Raw genomic sequence first — 17,718 nt, 5'->3', positions numbered from 1 at the left:
GCTGTCACTATCACTGCCACTGTCGCTGTCACTGTCACCATGACTGTTGTTGTCGCTGTCGCTGTCATTGTCAATGTCGCTGAGACTGTCATTGACACTGTCGCTGAGACTGTCACTGTCAATGTAGCTGTCACTGTCAAAGTCACTGTTGTTGTCACTGTCGCTGTCACTGTTGCTGTCACTGTCACTGTCAAAGTCACTGAACCTGTCACTGTCACAGTTGCTGCTGCTGTCACTGTCGCTGTCACTGCCACTGTCGCTGTTGCTGTCGCTTTCGCTGTCAGTGTTCCTGTTGCTGTCAGTGTCACTGTCGCTGTCAATGGCAGTGTCGCTGTCAGTGTCATTGTCAGTGTCACTGTCAGTGTCACTGTCAGTGTCACTGTCAGTGTCACCGTCGCAGTCACTGTCAGTGTCGCTGTTGCTGTTGCTGTCACTGGCACTGTCAATGTCGCTGTCACTGTCAAAGTCACTGTTGCTGTCACTGTCGCTGTCACTGTTGCTGTCACTGTCACTGTTAAAGTCACTGAACCTGTCACTGTCACAGTTGCTGCTGCTGTCACTGTCGCTGTCACTGCCACTGTCGCTGTCGCTTTCGCTGTCAGTGTTCCTGTCGCTGTCAGTGTCACTGTCGCGGTCACTGTCAGTGTCGCTGTTGCTGTCGTTGTCGCAGTCACTGTCTGTGTCGCTGCTGCTGTTGCTGTCACTGGCACTGTCAATGTCGCTGTCACTGTCAAAGTCACTGTTGCTGTCACTGTCGCTGTCACTGTTGCTGTCACTGTCACTGTCAATGTCGCTGTCACTGTCAAAGTCACTGTTGCTGTCACTGTCGCTGTCACTGTTGCTGTCACTGTCACTGTCAATGTCGCTGTCACTGTCAAAGTCACTGTTGCTGTCACTGTCGCTGTCACTGTTGCTGTCACTGTCACTGTCACTGTCAAAGTCACTGAACCTGTCACTGTCACAGTTGCTGCTGCTGTCACTGCCACTGTCGCTGTTGCTGTCAGTTTCACTGTCAGTGTCACCTTCGCAGTCACTGTCAGTGTCGCTGTCTCTGTCACAGAGTTACTGTCACTGACGCAGTCAATGTCTGTGTCACTGTCATTATCACTGTTGCTGTCACTGTCACAGTCACTGTCACTATTAAAGTCACTGAAACTGTCACTATCGCAGTCACTGCCACTCACTTTCACTGTCACAGAGTTACTGTCACTGTCGCTGTCACTGTGCCTGACACAGTCACTGCTACTGTTGCTGTCGCTGTCACTGTCACTGTAATTGTCACTGTCGCTGTCACTGTCACTGTCGCCGTCACTGTCGCTGTCACTGTAACTGTCACTGTTGCTGTCACTGTCAGTATCGCTGTCAGTGTCACTGTCACCGTCACTGTCACTGTCCCTGTCACTGTCGCTGTCACTGTAACTGTCACTGTTACTGTCACTGTTGCAGTCACTGTCGCTCTCAGGATCACTGTTACTGTCACTGTCATTGTTGCTGTCACTGTCGTTGTCACTGTCACTGTCGCTGTCACCATCAGTGTCGCTGTCACTGTCAGTGTCGCAGTTGCTGTCACTGTCAGAGTCTCTGTTGCTGCTGCTGTCACTGTCGCTGTCACTGAAATGGACACTGTCACTGTCGCTGTGGCTGTCACTGTCAGTGGCACAGTCAGTGTCACTCTTGCTGTCACAGAGTTATTGTTGCTGTCGCTGTCACTGTCAGTGTTGCTGTCAATGTCAGTGTCGCTGTTGCTGTCACTGTCAGAGTTACTGTCACTGTCGCTATCGCTGTCACTGTCACTGTCACTGTCAGTGTCGCTGTTGCTGTCACTGTCACTGTTGCTGTCGCTATCACTGACATGGACACTGTCACTGTCAGTGTTGCTGTCGCTGTGGCTGTCACAGGCACTGTCAGTATCACTGTTGATGTCACAGAGTTACTGTCACTGTCTCTGTCACTGTCGCTGTCACTGTCACTGTCACTGTGGATGTCGCTGTCACTGACAGTGTCACTGTTTCTGTCGCTGTCACCTGTCACTGTCGCTGTCACTGTCGCTGTCACTGTCGCTGTTGCTGTTGTTGTCACTGTCGCTATTGCTGTCACTGTCGCTGTCACTCTGTGTCACTGTTGCTATCACTGTCTCGGTCATTGTTGCTGTCACTGTCACTGTCGGTGTCGCTGTCATTGTCAATGTCAGTGTTGCTGTTGCTGTCACTGTCACTGTCTCTATCTCTGTCACTGTCACTGTCACCGTCACTGTCGCTATCACTGTCACTGTCTCTGTCTCTGTCGCTGTCACTGTCGCTGTCGCTGTCACTGTCGCTGCCGCTGTCAGTGTCGCTGTCAGTGTCGCCGTCACTGTCTCTGTCTCTGTCTCTGTCGCTGTCCCTGTCACTGTCACTGTCCCTGTCACGTGTGCACATTGTTAATTTGTTCCTTTTTCATCTAAACAATGTAGTTTCAATGCATTAAAGATGTATTGTTAAATGATGAAAAGTATTTAATATGATTGTTTTCCAGTGAAGTATCAATTTCCTATCTTTAATATATAATTCATTACAACTCAATCTGTTCTCTGTTTTGAAAGGATTAAAGTATCGAGTTAAGCTTCATTTTATCAGGATAGTATTTATGGTGTTTTCCTATCAAATGTACATTCATTCTCCTCTCCCCAAACATCCCACCTCCCACACTCAATGCCAAACTCATGCACACTTTTCATTATGTTCTTGATCAGGTATTGTTCATGTAAATCCTCCCCATATATTTTATGAGTGCCTTGCGTCTAAAGGAACAGATGGTGTCCTGTTCTGTCCTCTGAAGCGATTTGCAACCTACATTCCATCACTTGATGCTGACAGATAACTGAGTTATACAGCACACGACCATCTGGTGTATGACACATCTTATGTCTTCCAGACAATACTCCATCAAACCTTCTCAGGGGAGAGGTTAGTCTCCAAGGCGACGGCAGCATGTGCAGCTCCAGGCCTCATTCAGGCACAAGCCTCCTCGCTCCTTCCCTTTTCTTCCCTTGCCATTGTTGTCGGTAGGTTCTTAGCTGCATTGGCTACTCAGCTGCTGACAATATCCCCAAAGGTTTTGTCCTTGGTCCAGTTACCATTGTCTGGAAAGTTTACTCCATTATTTGTACTTTCAATATCCAATGGCCGCCTGAAGCATCTGCTCCGGCTTGACGCAGCAAGTTCACTTTAGCTCTTGGGCCTTGACTACACTTGCTCACTGACATGCTTCAGTGAGTAGGCTGAATGACTCTGTTTGTGGCAGGGTTCAATCTTTCTTTTTTTTTAATGGCCGGGCTTTGTTGATATCATTTCTGCTTCTGTGTCACTCGTTAAAGGTACAGGAAGGACGTTTTATCCAAACTCTATGGTTTCAGGGTTCCCTTAATGCCTTCAGTCGCAGAAAAACTCAGATGTGTTTTTCCATCTGCGGTTCTGGGCCCCTGACTGCCAGTGACAGACACACCGACCTCTGCTACTTTCATCCTTCTGCTTCGCTTTCTCCTTCCCTCTATCAGTCCTTATAAACCCGGCGTTGCCTCCCACTCGAAGAAAGAACAGACTGGATCGGTGAGGGAGCTGTGACACATTGTGGGCTTTGGAGGTTAACAACATCAGGCACACTTTCCAGCCGTACAGTCAACTAAATAATCCATGTTCATCAGAGAGTGGGAGCCAGATGGAAAGGTGTAGGCAGGAAATGGGGAACGTATTTTCATTGAAATTAACAGAACGTCCACCCTTTCCCCCTTGCACTCTCCAAGGTTCCTCCACAGCCTTAACTCACTCCAGCAAACAACAAATGAAGGGTTGAAAATCTGATGTTTGCCCTCTCCAGTCCTTGCCCCCTCTTCTTCTGCTGAAGATTCCAGTGAATGTAAGGTTCCCCCAGTCCTCTCAGGCTGAACCCCAGCCAAATGAAAGAGACAGTGTCAATGTGCGTGTGGGCTGTTTCACCATGGGACGTATCATCACCAAACCTGTCCGTGGCATCACCCAACAGGCCCATTTTCCTGCAAGATCTATACATAGCAACCAGCAGCTGAAGACCTGGTCCGTTTTTACTTCTCCTTTGATCCGTGGCATTGAGGCCAGAGTACCGACCCCTGAGATCCCCAAATTCTGTCAGCTCAGAGTGTGCTGATCTACATAAGTTAACAATACACTGGCGCTAATATACAACAAAAGGACATAGATCCACCCATTTCAAAGGGGAGGTGGTGGCGCAGTGGTGTTGTCACTGGCTTTGTAACATAGCAGTTACTGCTGTGGGATATGGGTTCAAATCCCACGCTGGTAGCTGATGGAATTTTATTTCAATTAATAAATGTGGAGTTGGAAATTAGTCTCAGTAATGGCGACCATGAAGCTGTCACCAGATTGCTGTAAAAACCCTTGTGGATTAATGCCCTTTAGGGAAGGAAATCTGTTGCCCTTACCTGGTCTGGTCTACATGTGACTCTGGAGCCACAGCAATGTGGCTGACTCTAAACAGCTCTCCAGAACAGCTGAACAGGGCAAATAGGGATGGGTGACAAATGTTACCCTTGCCAGTGACGCTAAGCAAGATGAGAGTTGTCACTTAAATCTTTTTCCCAGCTTTTGCACTTGTCAGTTAAATGATGTGATGGGTCAGATATACCTTCACTTTGAATTACCCCTGAAATACATCCCTTCTTCAAACATCACTGTGATTTCACGATCTGAACCCACAATCTTCTGACCCAGAAGTGACTGAGCTGCAACCTATCTTTTGATTTGATTTATTATTGTCACATAGAATCATAGAATCTACAGTGCAGAAGGAGGCCATTCAGCCCATCGAGCCTGCACCAACAACAGTCCCACCCAGGCCCTATCCTCGTAACCCCATATATTTACTCTGCTAATCCCCTGACACTGAGGGGTGATTTAGCATGGCCAATCAACCTAACCCCCACATCTTTGGACTGTGGGAGGAAACCGGAGCACCTGGAGGAAACCCACACAGACATGGGGAGAATGTGCAAACTCCACACAGACAGTCACCCGAGACTGGAATTGAATCCGGCTTCCTGGCGCTGCGAGGCAGCAGTACTAACCACTGTGCCACCGTGCCGCCCTGTATCACATGTGCTGGTATACAGTGAAAAGTATTGTTTCTTGTGCGCTATACAGACAAAGCATATCATTCATAGAGTACATAGGGTGAAGGAAAGGAGAGGGTATAGAATATAGTGTTACAGTCATAGCTAGGGTGTAGAGAAAGATCAACTTAATGCGAGGTGGGTCCATTCAAAAGTCTGATGACAGCAGGGAAGAAGCTGTTCTTGAGTTGGTTGGTAAGTGATCTCTTACTTTGTATCTTTTTCCTTACGGAAGAAGGTGGAAGAGAGAATGTCCGGGGTGCCTGGGGTCCTTAATTATGCTGGCTGCTTTTCCGAGGCACACCTGATACCTTAACACTAGTTCAGCTTTCCAGTAGAGGTTGCAACTGAGACAGACAGTCCAGGGAAAAATAGATTCCAAAAGACAGAATGTGAAGATGTTAGTGGTGTATAAGTTCATCCTGAGTTGTGGAACAAAACAGGCGACAGCAGATGAATCAATCTTTCTACACAACACACAGTCCAGTTCTCTTCCCCATTGATTTGGCCTTTTATGCTACTCGGCATTTTAATCCCAGTCTGTTTGGAACACATAAAACAAATCGCTGTGGGATAGCATTGCGTGTTTAGTATTTTATAGCATTGCACAAAGGTCCGAATTCTCCAGTCTTGCGTGTCCAACCCTGCCAGCAAGAAGAGAAATTGGCGCACAGCCAAATCTCCATTCACATCAGCGAGACTGGAGAATCCCAGCCAGGGCAAGACTGGAGAATCCCAGCCATGGGCGAGACTGGAGAATCCCAGCCAGGGAAAAGTTATATTGACTGGATTAAATGAATCATAGAATTCCCACAGTGCAGTTGGAGGACATTCAGCCCATCGGGTGTGCATCGACTTTCTGACAGAACATTCCACCCAAGCCCTATCCTAATAGCCCCATCTATTTGCCCCGCTAGTCTACCTAGCTTTGGACACTAAGGAACAATTTACCATGGCCAATCCACCTAACCTACACATCATTGGACTGTGGGAGGAAACCGGAGCACCCGGAGGAAACCCACGCAGACACGGGGAGAATTTGTAAACTCCACAGAGACAGTCACCCGAGGATGGAATTGAACCTGGGTCCCTGGCACTGTGAGGCAGCTGTGCTCACCACTGTGCCACCGTGCCGCCCCAAATGAATCTGATCAGTATTGCTCTGTATTTTGGAACAAAATAATTCAACCCAAATCCCACCTTGTCCAATGTTAGACCCACCCTCAGAAAAGAGCACCATTGAAACAGAGGCAATCCAGGCTGCAGTGGAGAATTGCTGTTACATCTGCAGATCCATCTGCCACAAAAATAGTGAGTAATGCACATCAACTCCCAGGAAAATAAGATTGGCAGACTGCTCACTGGAATAACTCGTGCCGCTGAACCCAAGAAAATTTCTACTGTAGATCTGAGCTCTGACGAGGAAGTCATGGGAGAATATCCTGGGGAGAAAGGACTAGGAGAATGAGCAGGGAACACTAACATAGAAGCAAGAGACATAGAGAGGGGGTGCACAGAATGCAGGCTGGCACAATGTCTACTTGTGACCTCCACTCATTCAGAACCTGAGTCTGCAAAGAGTAAGCTGAGAGTTTTCTGGCTAATTTGCCTCAGATGTACCGGTTGGGGATGGAATCGATTAGCAAGTGTAATCCGACAATTTAGTTCTGGGTAATATTATACACTCGCAATTGGTGCCTCAGAAGATTGCTGTGTACCTTGTAAAATTAACCAGATCAAATCTGTTAAATATCACCGGTTTAGTAAAAACAGCAGGTGAACACAATTCAGTATGCTCATCAAAAGGAACCACAGTATTTGAAAATCTTCAGCTATTTCCTCTCTGTGTCGCTGGCAAATTAAGATAAAGTTTTGCAGGTTAGCTAAACATTTTCATAGAAGCCCTGAATGCCTGAACTATCCGAAGCATTTACCTTAAAATGAGCCTAAGCATCAGGTAATTCACTCCACTTACTCTTAATGTACTGTACACTTATGTCAACACAGCCTCCGCATACCATGAACACTTCTTTATAGCTCTTTAGAATTGCATTAATTGCATTTTAATGAACCGGTTTCATTTAAACTCCTTCTGTTATTCTTGGCTGCAGGTCGGCTGTCCCTCAGGGAACAAATGTATCGGCCCATCTGCTGGCTGAGATTATGGAGCGTGAGCACTGTACGATTACCATCAAAGTGTCTCACAGCAGCTACACTCCGCAGTTGGCCATTCTACAGCAATCATTTACTCCATCCTATTTTCATATGTACCTCAGCCAGAGGTGGAGCTTCTGTCAGAGCTCCACACACAGTTCCAGTCCGGTTAGTCACAGAGTCATAGAGATTTACAACATGGGAAACAGGCCCTTCTGCCCAACTTGTCCATGCCACACTTTTTTTTAACCACTAAGCTAGTCCCAATTGCCCACATTTGGCCCATAACCGTCTATAGCCATCTTACCCATGTAACTGTCTAGATGCTTTTTAAAAGACAAAATTGTACCCGCCTCTACTACTACCTCTTGCAGCTTGTTTCAGACACTCACCACCCTCTGTGTGAAAAAAATTGCCCCTCTGGACCCTTTTGTATCTCTCCCCTCTCACCTTAAACATATGCCCTCTAGATTTAGACCCCCCCTACCTTTGGGAAAACATATTGACTATCTATCTTATCTATATCCCTCATTATTTTATAGACCTTAATTTTATTTTAATTTTATAGTCGGGTTCTTATTTTCTTAAATCACCCATCCCTCAAAGATTATGAGGAGAGTGGTACAAAGCTGGGGATTCAACAACAGGAAGTATCATCTATTTCTGGGATTTTTTTTAAAACGTGAAGGTCATAAAACATTGAGATTTATTTCTTTCTTGTCAGGTTGTTGGTTGTAACTCAGTGGATGTGGTACTCTGATCTCTCCCTCAGAAAGCCATGCGTTTGAAACTCACTCCAGAAATTTGAACACATAATCGAGGCTGACATATCAGCACAGCGCTGAGGGAGTGCTGCCCTGTTCGGAAGTGCTGTCCTTTGGATGAGATGTCCTCTGAGGGGGGTAAAACAGATCCCCGCAGCACTATTCCACAGAGCAGCACTCCCCTGAGAGTCCTGGTCAATGTTTATCCCTCAACCAATATCGCTGAAATGTCTGGCCATTATCACTTTCTTTTTATTATTGTCACAAGTAGGCTTACATTAACACTGCCGTGAAATTATGTGAAAATCCCTTAGCCGCCACACTCCAGCGCCTGTTCGCGTAACACTGAGGGAGAATTTAGCATGGCCAATGCACCTAACCAGCACATATTTCGGACTGTGGGAGGAAACTGGAGCACCGAGAGGAAACCCACACAGACACAGGGAGAACATGCAGATTCTGCAGAGACAGTGACCCAAGCTGGGAATCGAACCCAGGTTCCTGGTGTTGCTGTTTGTGGGAGCTTGCTGTGCACAAAATTGGCTGCCACGTTTCCTACATTACAACAGTGACTGCAGTTTAAAAGCATCTTGCGCTCATGGAAGGTGCTATATAAATGAAGTCTCCCTTCCTTCCTGATCGATTCCAATACCCATTTCATAAAAGTAACTGAGATATATCTGCATTAAAGACACAGGGCGGAATTTTACCAGCACGTCCGCCCAAGGTTTGTATGATCCCGCCCGAGGCCAATGGAGAATGCCGTTCTCCGAGCCTTGCTCACCCCCAGAATTGGGGCAGGAGTGCCAGCAAAGTTCCGGCCATGAGGTTAGATATTACCCAAACACTTGGTGAGAAGGGTGAAATTGAGACTGCTTGAAACCAAATAAAATCCGATGACTCTGTTTGACAGAATCCAGTCTGGGCATGAGGTTCAGCTCTGCACTGATCACTGATAATAAGCCTTGTGTGTTTCAAGCACTTCTGCAGCTGTTATAGAAGAGGTAGATCATTGTATTGGCATGATACAGCTGGTCGGTGCTTTCTGGAAAATGCACTGTGATGGTGCTCATGCTTTTAAAAGAGCAACATTATTTAATTTGTGCCCGAGAGGAACAAAGTACTAACAGTCACGAAGTAAACAAATTGAAATAACTCCAGGTTTAGGGTCAAATACTGTGCTGGAATATGAATTACATCTACTTAATGACTACCTTAGGACAATAGTTTATCTTAATTATATGTTAAGCATGTGCATTTTATTGCAAACTCTGTTCTATCATCAAGCTGTGCCTTTTAGGACAGACTATATCGGGACTATCTATTTAATGACGACTAAATCTTTATTAATGAATGAAACTGGGGGAGATATTCACAGTCATTGCTCCAAAGGAAGTGAGTGCAATAGTGACATACTCTGGTGGACTAACAGTGATATGGGCTGATTTCTTTTCCCAAATCCTTCCCCACTCCATTCCACCTGATAGGAAGATAGGAATTAGGAGCAGAAGTACGCAAATTCAGCCCTTCGAGCCTGCTCCGCCATTCAGTCAGATCATAGCTGATCTCTCCCTGGTCTCAAATCCACCTCCCCACCTGTTCCCCATATCCTTCTTTCCCTATTTTATTATTAGCAATATATCTATCTCCTTCTTGAAACCATTCGACGATTCAGACTCTACCGCGCTATGGGGCAGCGAGTTCCACAAATTCACCACCCTCTGTGTGAAGTAGTTCCTCCTCATCTCAGGTTTAAATCTACCACTTCGCAACAAGACATTTGGTCTACATTTACTTTATCACCTCCTTTTAAAATTGTATATACCTCGATCAGATCACCTCTCATCCTTCTAAACTCCAGCGAGTACAAGCCCAAGCTGTCTAATCGCTCCTCATACGTCAACCCCTCCATCCCTGGAATCAATCTGGTGAAAACAAAAAGAGAAGATGCTGGAAAATCTCAGCAGGTCTGGCAGCATTTGTCAAAGGGTCATCTGGACTCGAAACGTCAGCTCTTTTCTCTCCTTACAGATGATGCCAGACCTGCTGAGATTTTCCAGCATTTTCACTTTTGGTTTCAGATTCCAGCATCTGCAGTAATTTGCTTTTATTAATCTGGGGAACCTCCTCTGAACTGCCTCCAATGCCACTGCATCCTTCTTCAAATAAGGAGACCAAAACTGGACACAATACTCCAGATGTGGTCTTACCAATACTCTATACAATTGCAACAACGCTTTTCTACTTTTATACTCCAGTCCCTTTGTAGAAAATGCCCACATCCCATTTGCCTTTTGTTATTACATGCTGCATCTGCATACCGACTTTCTGCGATTCATGAACATAGACACCCAGATCCCTGAACGCATTTTGAATCTGCTTTCCATTGAGGTAATAATTTGCCTTTCTATTTTTTCTGCCTAAATGGATAACCTCACACTTATCTACATTAAACTCCAGCTGCCAAATTTTGGCCCATTCTCCTCGCCTATCTATATCTGTCAGTAAAATCTTTATATCCTCTTCACTGCCTGCTTTCCCATCTATTTTAGTATCATCCGTAAATTTTGCTATGTTACACTCTGTCCCTGCTTGCAGATCATTTATATAGATTATAAACAGTTGGGGTCTGAGGACTGACCCCTGCGGCACTCCGCTAGTTACATTTCATCAGCCAGAGAAGGACCCATTTATCCCAATCCTCTGATTTCTGTCAGTCAGCCAATCCTCAATCCAATCTAGTACCCTACCCCCAATCCCTGTGATCTGATCCTCTGGATCAGTCATTTATGCTGCTCCTTGTCAAAGAACCTTCTGAAAGTCTAGATATACCACATCCATAGGTTCCCCATTAACCACCATGCTGGTCAAGTTCTCAAAGAACACATGCAAGTTTGTCAAAAATGACTTTCCCTTCATAAAACCATGGTAACAATGGTGGATTGAGCTTTGTCTTTCCAAATGCTCACTCATCTCCTCCTTAATGATGGATTCCAGCAACTTCCAGAGGTCAAGCTAACTGGCCCCACTGTAGTTCCGAGTGCTGCTGGTTATGCAACACAGCCCTTTCCCTCTACCTGACATTACCTGAACCCGTCTGTACGTGCAGGCTCCTCTAATGTACATGGACCAGGTGATCTTCAAATGCTGGCCACCTTTTGGGCCAGATGTAGAAAGTCCAAATGGGGCATGGTGGTCAGTCTGTGCAGCAGGCCTCTTAGCAACTACAGCCTCTCAATAACAGTAGCTTCTGGCTGATGTCTGACTTCCACCTTGCAGCATAAGTGCTCCAACAGATGGCACCTTGAAGCCACTCAGCTCCTTTGAGTGGAGTTGGGCACACAGCCTAAGGCCCACTTTCTTCCTGAGCACTCTTCCAATTGAACCTGCCCTGGCAATCTGGACAAAGAAAGAGAAGGACGTCCCACTCACATTGCTCCCATTTGCATGGAAGGACCCTGAATGTGAGTGGATGGAACAATGAGTATCTTCCTTCTTTTCACCCTCTGCTTTGGGCCCAGGGAACTGCGAGTTCTCCAGGGCTGGATGCGGAAGAGGAAAATTGCCTCAACTGATTGCTCAAGAAGTGAGCTCCTGAGATGAGCTGGGCCATCATGGGATACAATGAGCCGACTTCCAAAGATGGGTAAGAAAACTAGAGGAGAAGTCAAGTCAGATCATTCTGACTCTCGAAACCCCCAATGGCTGGTTCATCGGACTGGGCCACCTTTCTATCTGCTTGTGCTGATCATGGGCCTGAATTTGCCCAGGGAGAAAAGGAAAGGGCAGAATCTTTTTGTTTACCTCCCCAGAGGGGCCCTGGATTTCTGGGATTCTGCTGTGTCACTGGCAGTGTTTGGTGAGGGGCTTCCTGCTGCTGACTGTCCAGACCATTGACTCCACGACAATGAGTTCACTTTAATCTTCAGGGTGGACAGGATTGGAGGGTTGTCCCTATCTGTAGAGACAGGTGGACAATTGAGGTGTCAACAGGCAGTTCAAACAGAGGCAGCGTGAAGTCTTCTTACACAGGCCGGAATTCTCCAACCTCACCCGGGGCTGGGATTCTCCAACCTCATCCACAGCTGAAATTCTCCAACCTCACCCGGGGCTGGGATTCTCCAACCTCGCCCGTGGCTGGGATTTTCCAGTCCCGCCACTGCGCCAAATTCTCCATTCTCACTGGCAGCGATGGCGGAGCATACAACATGGAGAATTCCAGCCAGAGCATCATAGAGCACACATCTGCTGCTTCCTGACCCCTCCGGAACTGGAGGCACTTTCTCCTTATTTAGTCTATCAAACCCATTTGTGAGCTTGAAAACCGGAATCAAATTTCCTCTTAACCATCTCTGCTGTAGGGAGGATTATCTCAGCTCCTGTCTCCACATCATTTATGTCCTTCTAGTAAATCTCTTCTGCACAATCTTCTGATGTATTTCTTAAAGGGAATATCCAGAATTAGTCACAATACTGCAATTGGGGTCTAAGTGGAAGTGGCTGGAAGAGGTGCCCACTCCAACCTATCCCCAAAGCTAACATTACTGATGTTAATTGAATGGAACAGAAATTGAACAAATCCGGAGAGAGTTTGCCCCAGATTACACCCCTGCAATCGGGATGAAAAGAAAAACACCGAACGTTGGAAATCTGGAATGAGAGAAATTTCATTTGCCCTGATGACTGGGTGTGAGGATCATGATTCACAGTGAGGCCATTCCACTTCCCCTCAGTGTGTTAGCACTGGCCTGTGACTGAGTACCTTGGAAATGCAAAAGACCCTCAAAGTGAGTCAGGGAAGCCAAACAGAAGTCACCAGCTTTCGCTGGCTGTGCTACTGAAGGCACGAGAGATACACATGAGGTTCACTAAATCGGGGAAGCAGGATTGAATTACATCAAATTGCATTTAAATGATATGCAAGTGGACACTTAAACATATCAGTGAGCCTCCCACTGCTAATGGTGGAGTTTCCTGTTTTGTTACCTTCCTGCCATTGGCTCAGTCACTTACACTATTCCTGCCACTGGGAATCCGATGAGTGGCCACCCGTGCAATTCTCCATGCCTATCCACCATCTAGCCCGCCCCAGCAGGGCCCTACACAATCCAGTCCGAGGATGGGGCACCATTCAGGAGAGTGCTGAATGGGCATGCACACTAAGATGATGGGCGCATTGACCGGTGTGCCATTCAGCCTCCTGTCGATGCCACGGAGCACGGGGGCTCCAAGTTAACAAGAGGGTCCATGCCAAGCTTGCTCACCACAGCCTCTGCTCCAGCCCCCGCATGTGCTGCAGGTGCCACCTTCACCCACATCACAGCCTTTGTGAGGACGGTCATCTACCCCTCTGGAGCCCCCATGAGGAGGCAGCAACACTGGGTGTGAGGATGCGGCAATACACCCCCCCCCAACCCCCACCCCAGAAAAAACACTGAAGATCCCATTCAGACACTTTCCAACATAAAAGTTTCCATAAATCTGTGACATTATGCTAATTGCTATGCATTGTATTCAGGGGCACACAAGAGGATAAATTGCATACACCCATGCCAATAAAGAATATTGCCCAGACCACATAGGTGGTGGCCCAAGGGAAGCAAGGTAAGCCTGCAAAATGCCTACTTGAAGTGAATTAAAAATATTTGCTTTGTATTTTTTTTTATTTCCCCCATGCTGAAGAAAGAATTGGCTAATCTGGGGGCCTGTCCTCCCTCTCTGTGTGTTATAATAAGCTCCGGTTATTGCTGTTTGCCATTCCCTTATGCACCTGGCTAGATGTGGCCATGCTTTGTCCTAACATCATCTCTGCCTAACTAAACAGCCCAGACCAGCAACAAAGCTTTCAATAGCTTTGCTTGTATGGACAGTGACCTTAGGGTGACCTTGAGTTGTGAGTTAAGGATCAAATTACAAGACCTCATCTATCCGTCTGCCTGCAGTCTTTAAGCTTCAAAAGAAAAGCGTAGCACATTTTAGCAGGTGAAAGCTAGCGTATCTTTACTAAAGGAAATTAGTGACCTCTTCTGCACTTGCCTGTCACAATAATGTCCGCGGGCTCCTTATTTCAGGGAGACACCTGTTCCAGCATCATGTCTGCTGTAACTAAGAAAATAAACTGCAAGAAATGATTTAACAGATAAAGTCCTTAAAACACTTCTTTAACCCTGAAATGACGCCATGTGATGTTAGTGCATTCATTGAGTTAATGCTTCTGTTAAAATAGCAGGCGAGGGAATTTGATACGAGCACATGAAACTCTCAGCACACTGTGGGAAGGGGGGGAGGCAGGTCATGGTTTCAACTTTCAGTGATAGTGTTAAACCGGCCAATATTGAATCTGCCGCCCACTATATCCTTCTTGACTTTCTTTTTCGATTGACATACTGTTTGTGTGTTCTAAGGCTCCAGTTGCTTACAAAGTTGGTTCTCTAACTTCTCTTTGCCATCCTCTGATATCAATTTCTGACTGCGGGAGGGTGTTTAACTCCTCCAGCTTTATCCTTGCACATTTAGTGAATTGTTTTTTTGTGCTATGACCATGGCATGTTATACTGGCGGACTTGGACACAAGGGGCAGTCCCAACATTTTAATTGTGCCAATAATGAATGGAAAAGTTGAATTGTTGAGGGTTACTGCCTCCAAGCACTATCAACTGTTTTGTCAAAAAAAAAGCAGATCTTGTACATTGGCACAGTACCTGTCATCCAATGAAATAAAAATATATCCTAATTAGCACAAATGCAATTTCTTTCAATTCTTGCCAGGAATTCACTGAGCATCACTGTTGACTTTCTAAACTACCCCAAGTTGGTACTAACAGAAAATTGAAAGGGAGACTGGATGTTACATGGACATTTGTACCACAGGTTATTATGAATGCCTTTTTTTCATTGCCTTGTCAATCTTTGGACATTTTGAGTCAATTTTGGTCAGAATATTTCTTCACCCATATTTTACCTTATTGTTGTTCTGCTGGGAGTGCCATGACTTTTGTTTTAATTTGCAGGATAAACTAACAGAGGAAAGTCAGGATACCAGATATCCAAGATGGGCTACAGACACCTGGCACTACCCACAAACACCGAGTTATAGCCCGAGGCACATCTACCATAGCATATCTGATAAAATCGTGTCATATCCTGCAAACTAATCTCCAGCCAATCCTCATCAAAGAGACGGCACTGCCAGTGGCTGCAAGGTCATCGCCGTTCTGACCTTTCACACTTTAGGCTCCTACCATGCTTCCAGAGGGGCCGCCACTCAATCTGCAACTCACATATGCATCAGACAGGTGCCTAATCTGTTAGTCAACGGAGCAAACAATATTATCAACTTTCCCCATGGACAACTGGCAGCTGAGTCAGAGGAGGCCGAATTTCCAGATTTCCCAAAGGCCAGCGTGTCATTGGCAATAATGGATCAGCTCCTACAGCTGCCGGACAGTTCGAAAGAACTCGTGTTTCTACATCAAAAACAGAACACTGCAAATGCGTGGAGCTCTAAACTGAAACACAAAATGCTGAAACATTCAGCAGGCCAGGCAGCAGCTGTGAGCAGAGAAACAGGGATAAAAATCCATCTTGAGCTGTGGGAGCCCAAAATGTGTGATATTGCTTTTTTTTCTACGGGTGATGATACTGTGCTATTTTGATATAATTTATGTTTCAATAGACTGCTTGAAGAAGCAGTGTTTTGTTATAACAGTTGGTTTGTCTGGAACACCCTGCAACTCAAGTGAGGGAATGCAGGATAATAACTGATTTAAGCTAGAAATATGTTGCTTTGTGAAGTTAATGGACCTTTTGTTTATTTAAGTTCTCCTGGGATTTTAGACTGGGTATTCAGAGTCATGTAAGTTTTTGATTAGGTTGATTAACAGCGACAGAGTCATGTGGTTAATGGGAGGAGTTAAGCTTGCAGAAAAGACCAGTTTCATTTTAATTTTCAAATACAAGCTGTTGCTGCCTGAACCTGCTGGAAGAAACAAAGCAAGTATGCCTGTGTTTGGCTAACTAACTTTAAAGAGAGATGTAGGTTCATATGAGAAATATTGCTTAATTGGAACTCATAGCGATAGGTTAGCAGTTAAGAATTGTATCTTTCATGTTTAAGTATTATTCAGTTGTTAAAAGTTAAGCTAATTCATTTGTTATAATTAAATTGTGTTATCAAATAAAGTTTGTTTTGGCAAAAGCTTCCTAGTTTGTCAATAGAATTGCGCCTGGAGTGAAACATCTTGTCCTCACGCTAATGCCAAAATAAAAACATTGTTGGAGTCTAGACTGGCTTCATAAAGTACCTTAGGGTTTCTGATCTGGTATCCTCATTCACCTGAAGAAGGAGTGACACTCCGAAAGCTTGTGCTACCAAATAAACCTGTTGGACTTTAACCTGGTGTTGTGAGACTTCTTACTGATCTTAACGTAAGCCAGATATCTAATTCCATTGACCGCAACATGAATTTCTACTTGACAAGAGTTAATATCTTAGGTCATTCATCTTTTGTCAGAACCAGCAAAGCTTTGAGATGGGAACATAGGAACAGGAAGAGGCCATTCAGCCCATCGAACCTGCTCTGCCATTCAACACAATCACGGCTGATAAGGCATTTCAATGCCTTTTCCACCCATTATCCCCATAACTCTTTACATCATGGTTAATCAGAAATCTGTCAATCTCTGCTTTAAACATACACAATGACTGAGCTTCCACAGCCATCTGGAGTAGAGAATTCCAAAGATTCACAACCCTCTGTGTGAAGACATTTCTCCTCATCTCGGTCCTAAGTGGCATCCCTCTTGTTTTGAAATTGTGCCCCCTAGTTCTGGACTCCCCACTCAAGGGAAACATCTTACCTGCATCCGCCCTGGCTGCAGTTCTCCAATCCCACTGCGCCATTATTATAGTGCAGCGGGCCGGGAGATTCTCGCATCAGTCGATTCGGGGGGTTTGCACAAGTGTTCATGCACTGCATGCATCTCCCAACATCAGATTTCCAGCGGCATCTGCTCCGCACCAGAAAGCGATGGGGAGGTGCAAAGACCGTTTATATGCTCATTGTAATATAATTTAAATATGATTAGTGGGCCCAGGACTGAAGTCTCTGAGCCCGCTTGCATCTCCCACCTCACCAGAGTATTTCACTCCAGCGGGGATTACACTGGCTCCCCACTTTCGGGGAGTTAAGGGCCCAACCCAGTTGGAGTGAAGGGGAAGCAATCGGGGCCCCACATTGTGTCGGGTGGCAGGGGAGTGGTGCCCCCTGGGCATTGGCACCCTGGCAGTCCCAGCCTGTGCCTCCTGGCACTGCCTGAGGGGCAAAGTGCCAATGCTCAGGGAGCACCTTGGCACTGCCCATCCAGCATGGGGTAGTGCCAAGGGGGCAGGGCATATGGGGGAAGACCTGATGGGACAGGGCCTATGAGGCGATTAGTGGGAATGGGGGGTCCTGCTGCCACTCTGCATAGAGATAGGTGGGGGAAGCAGGGAAGCCAGCGATCAAGGTGGGCTGGCATGGGGGGATGGTCAGCTGGGAGGGCAGTCAGCCTGCTGGAGGGTCGGGAAGGGTCAGGATTGCTGGGGGGGGGGGGGTTACTGTTGGGGGGGGGTGGAATCGGTGGGGGGGTTGGAGATCAGGGCGTGCCAGGACGTGG

At 46.2% G+C, this 17,718-nt stretch overlaps 1 protein-coding gene across 1 annotated transcript in view; it reads right to left on the bottom strand.

Moving 5' to 3' along the window:
- The window catches only part of LOC144499255 (uncharacterized), a 141,721-nt gene extending 124,758 nt beyond the window's left edge, over nt 1-16,963 (bottom strand). The window contains exons 1-3 of the mRNA XM_078221370.1: nt 16,921-16,963; nt 12,824-12,898; nt 11,866-12,019 (exon numbers count right to left, since the gene is read on the bottom strand). Of these exons, the coding sequence (XP_078077496.1) occupies nt 11,866-12,019; nt 12,824-12,898; nt 16,921-16,963 (272 nt within the window). The remainder of the gene's footprint in view (nt 1-11,865; nt 12,020-12,823; nt 12,899-16,920) is intronic.
- Between the last annotated feature and the right edge of the window lie 755 nt (nt 16,964-17,718).

Source organism: Mustelus asterias, chromosome 9 (genome assembly GCF_964213995.1).
Source record: "Mustelus asterias chromosome 9, sMusAst1.hap1.1, whole genome shotgun sequence".
Taxonomy (NCBI): domain Eukaryota; kingdom Metazoa; phylum Chordata; class Chondrichthyes; order Carcharhiniformes; family Triakidae; genus Mustelus; species Mustelus asterias.
Note: the sequence above shows the minus strand (reverse complement) of the source record. Positions and strands in the feature narration are given on the sequence as shown.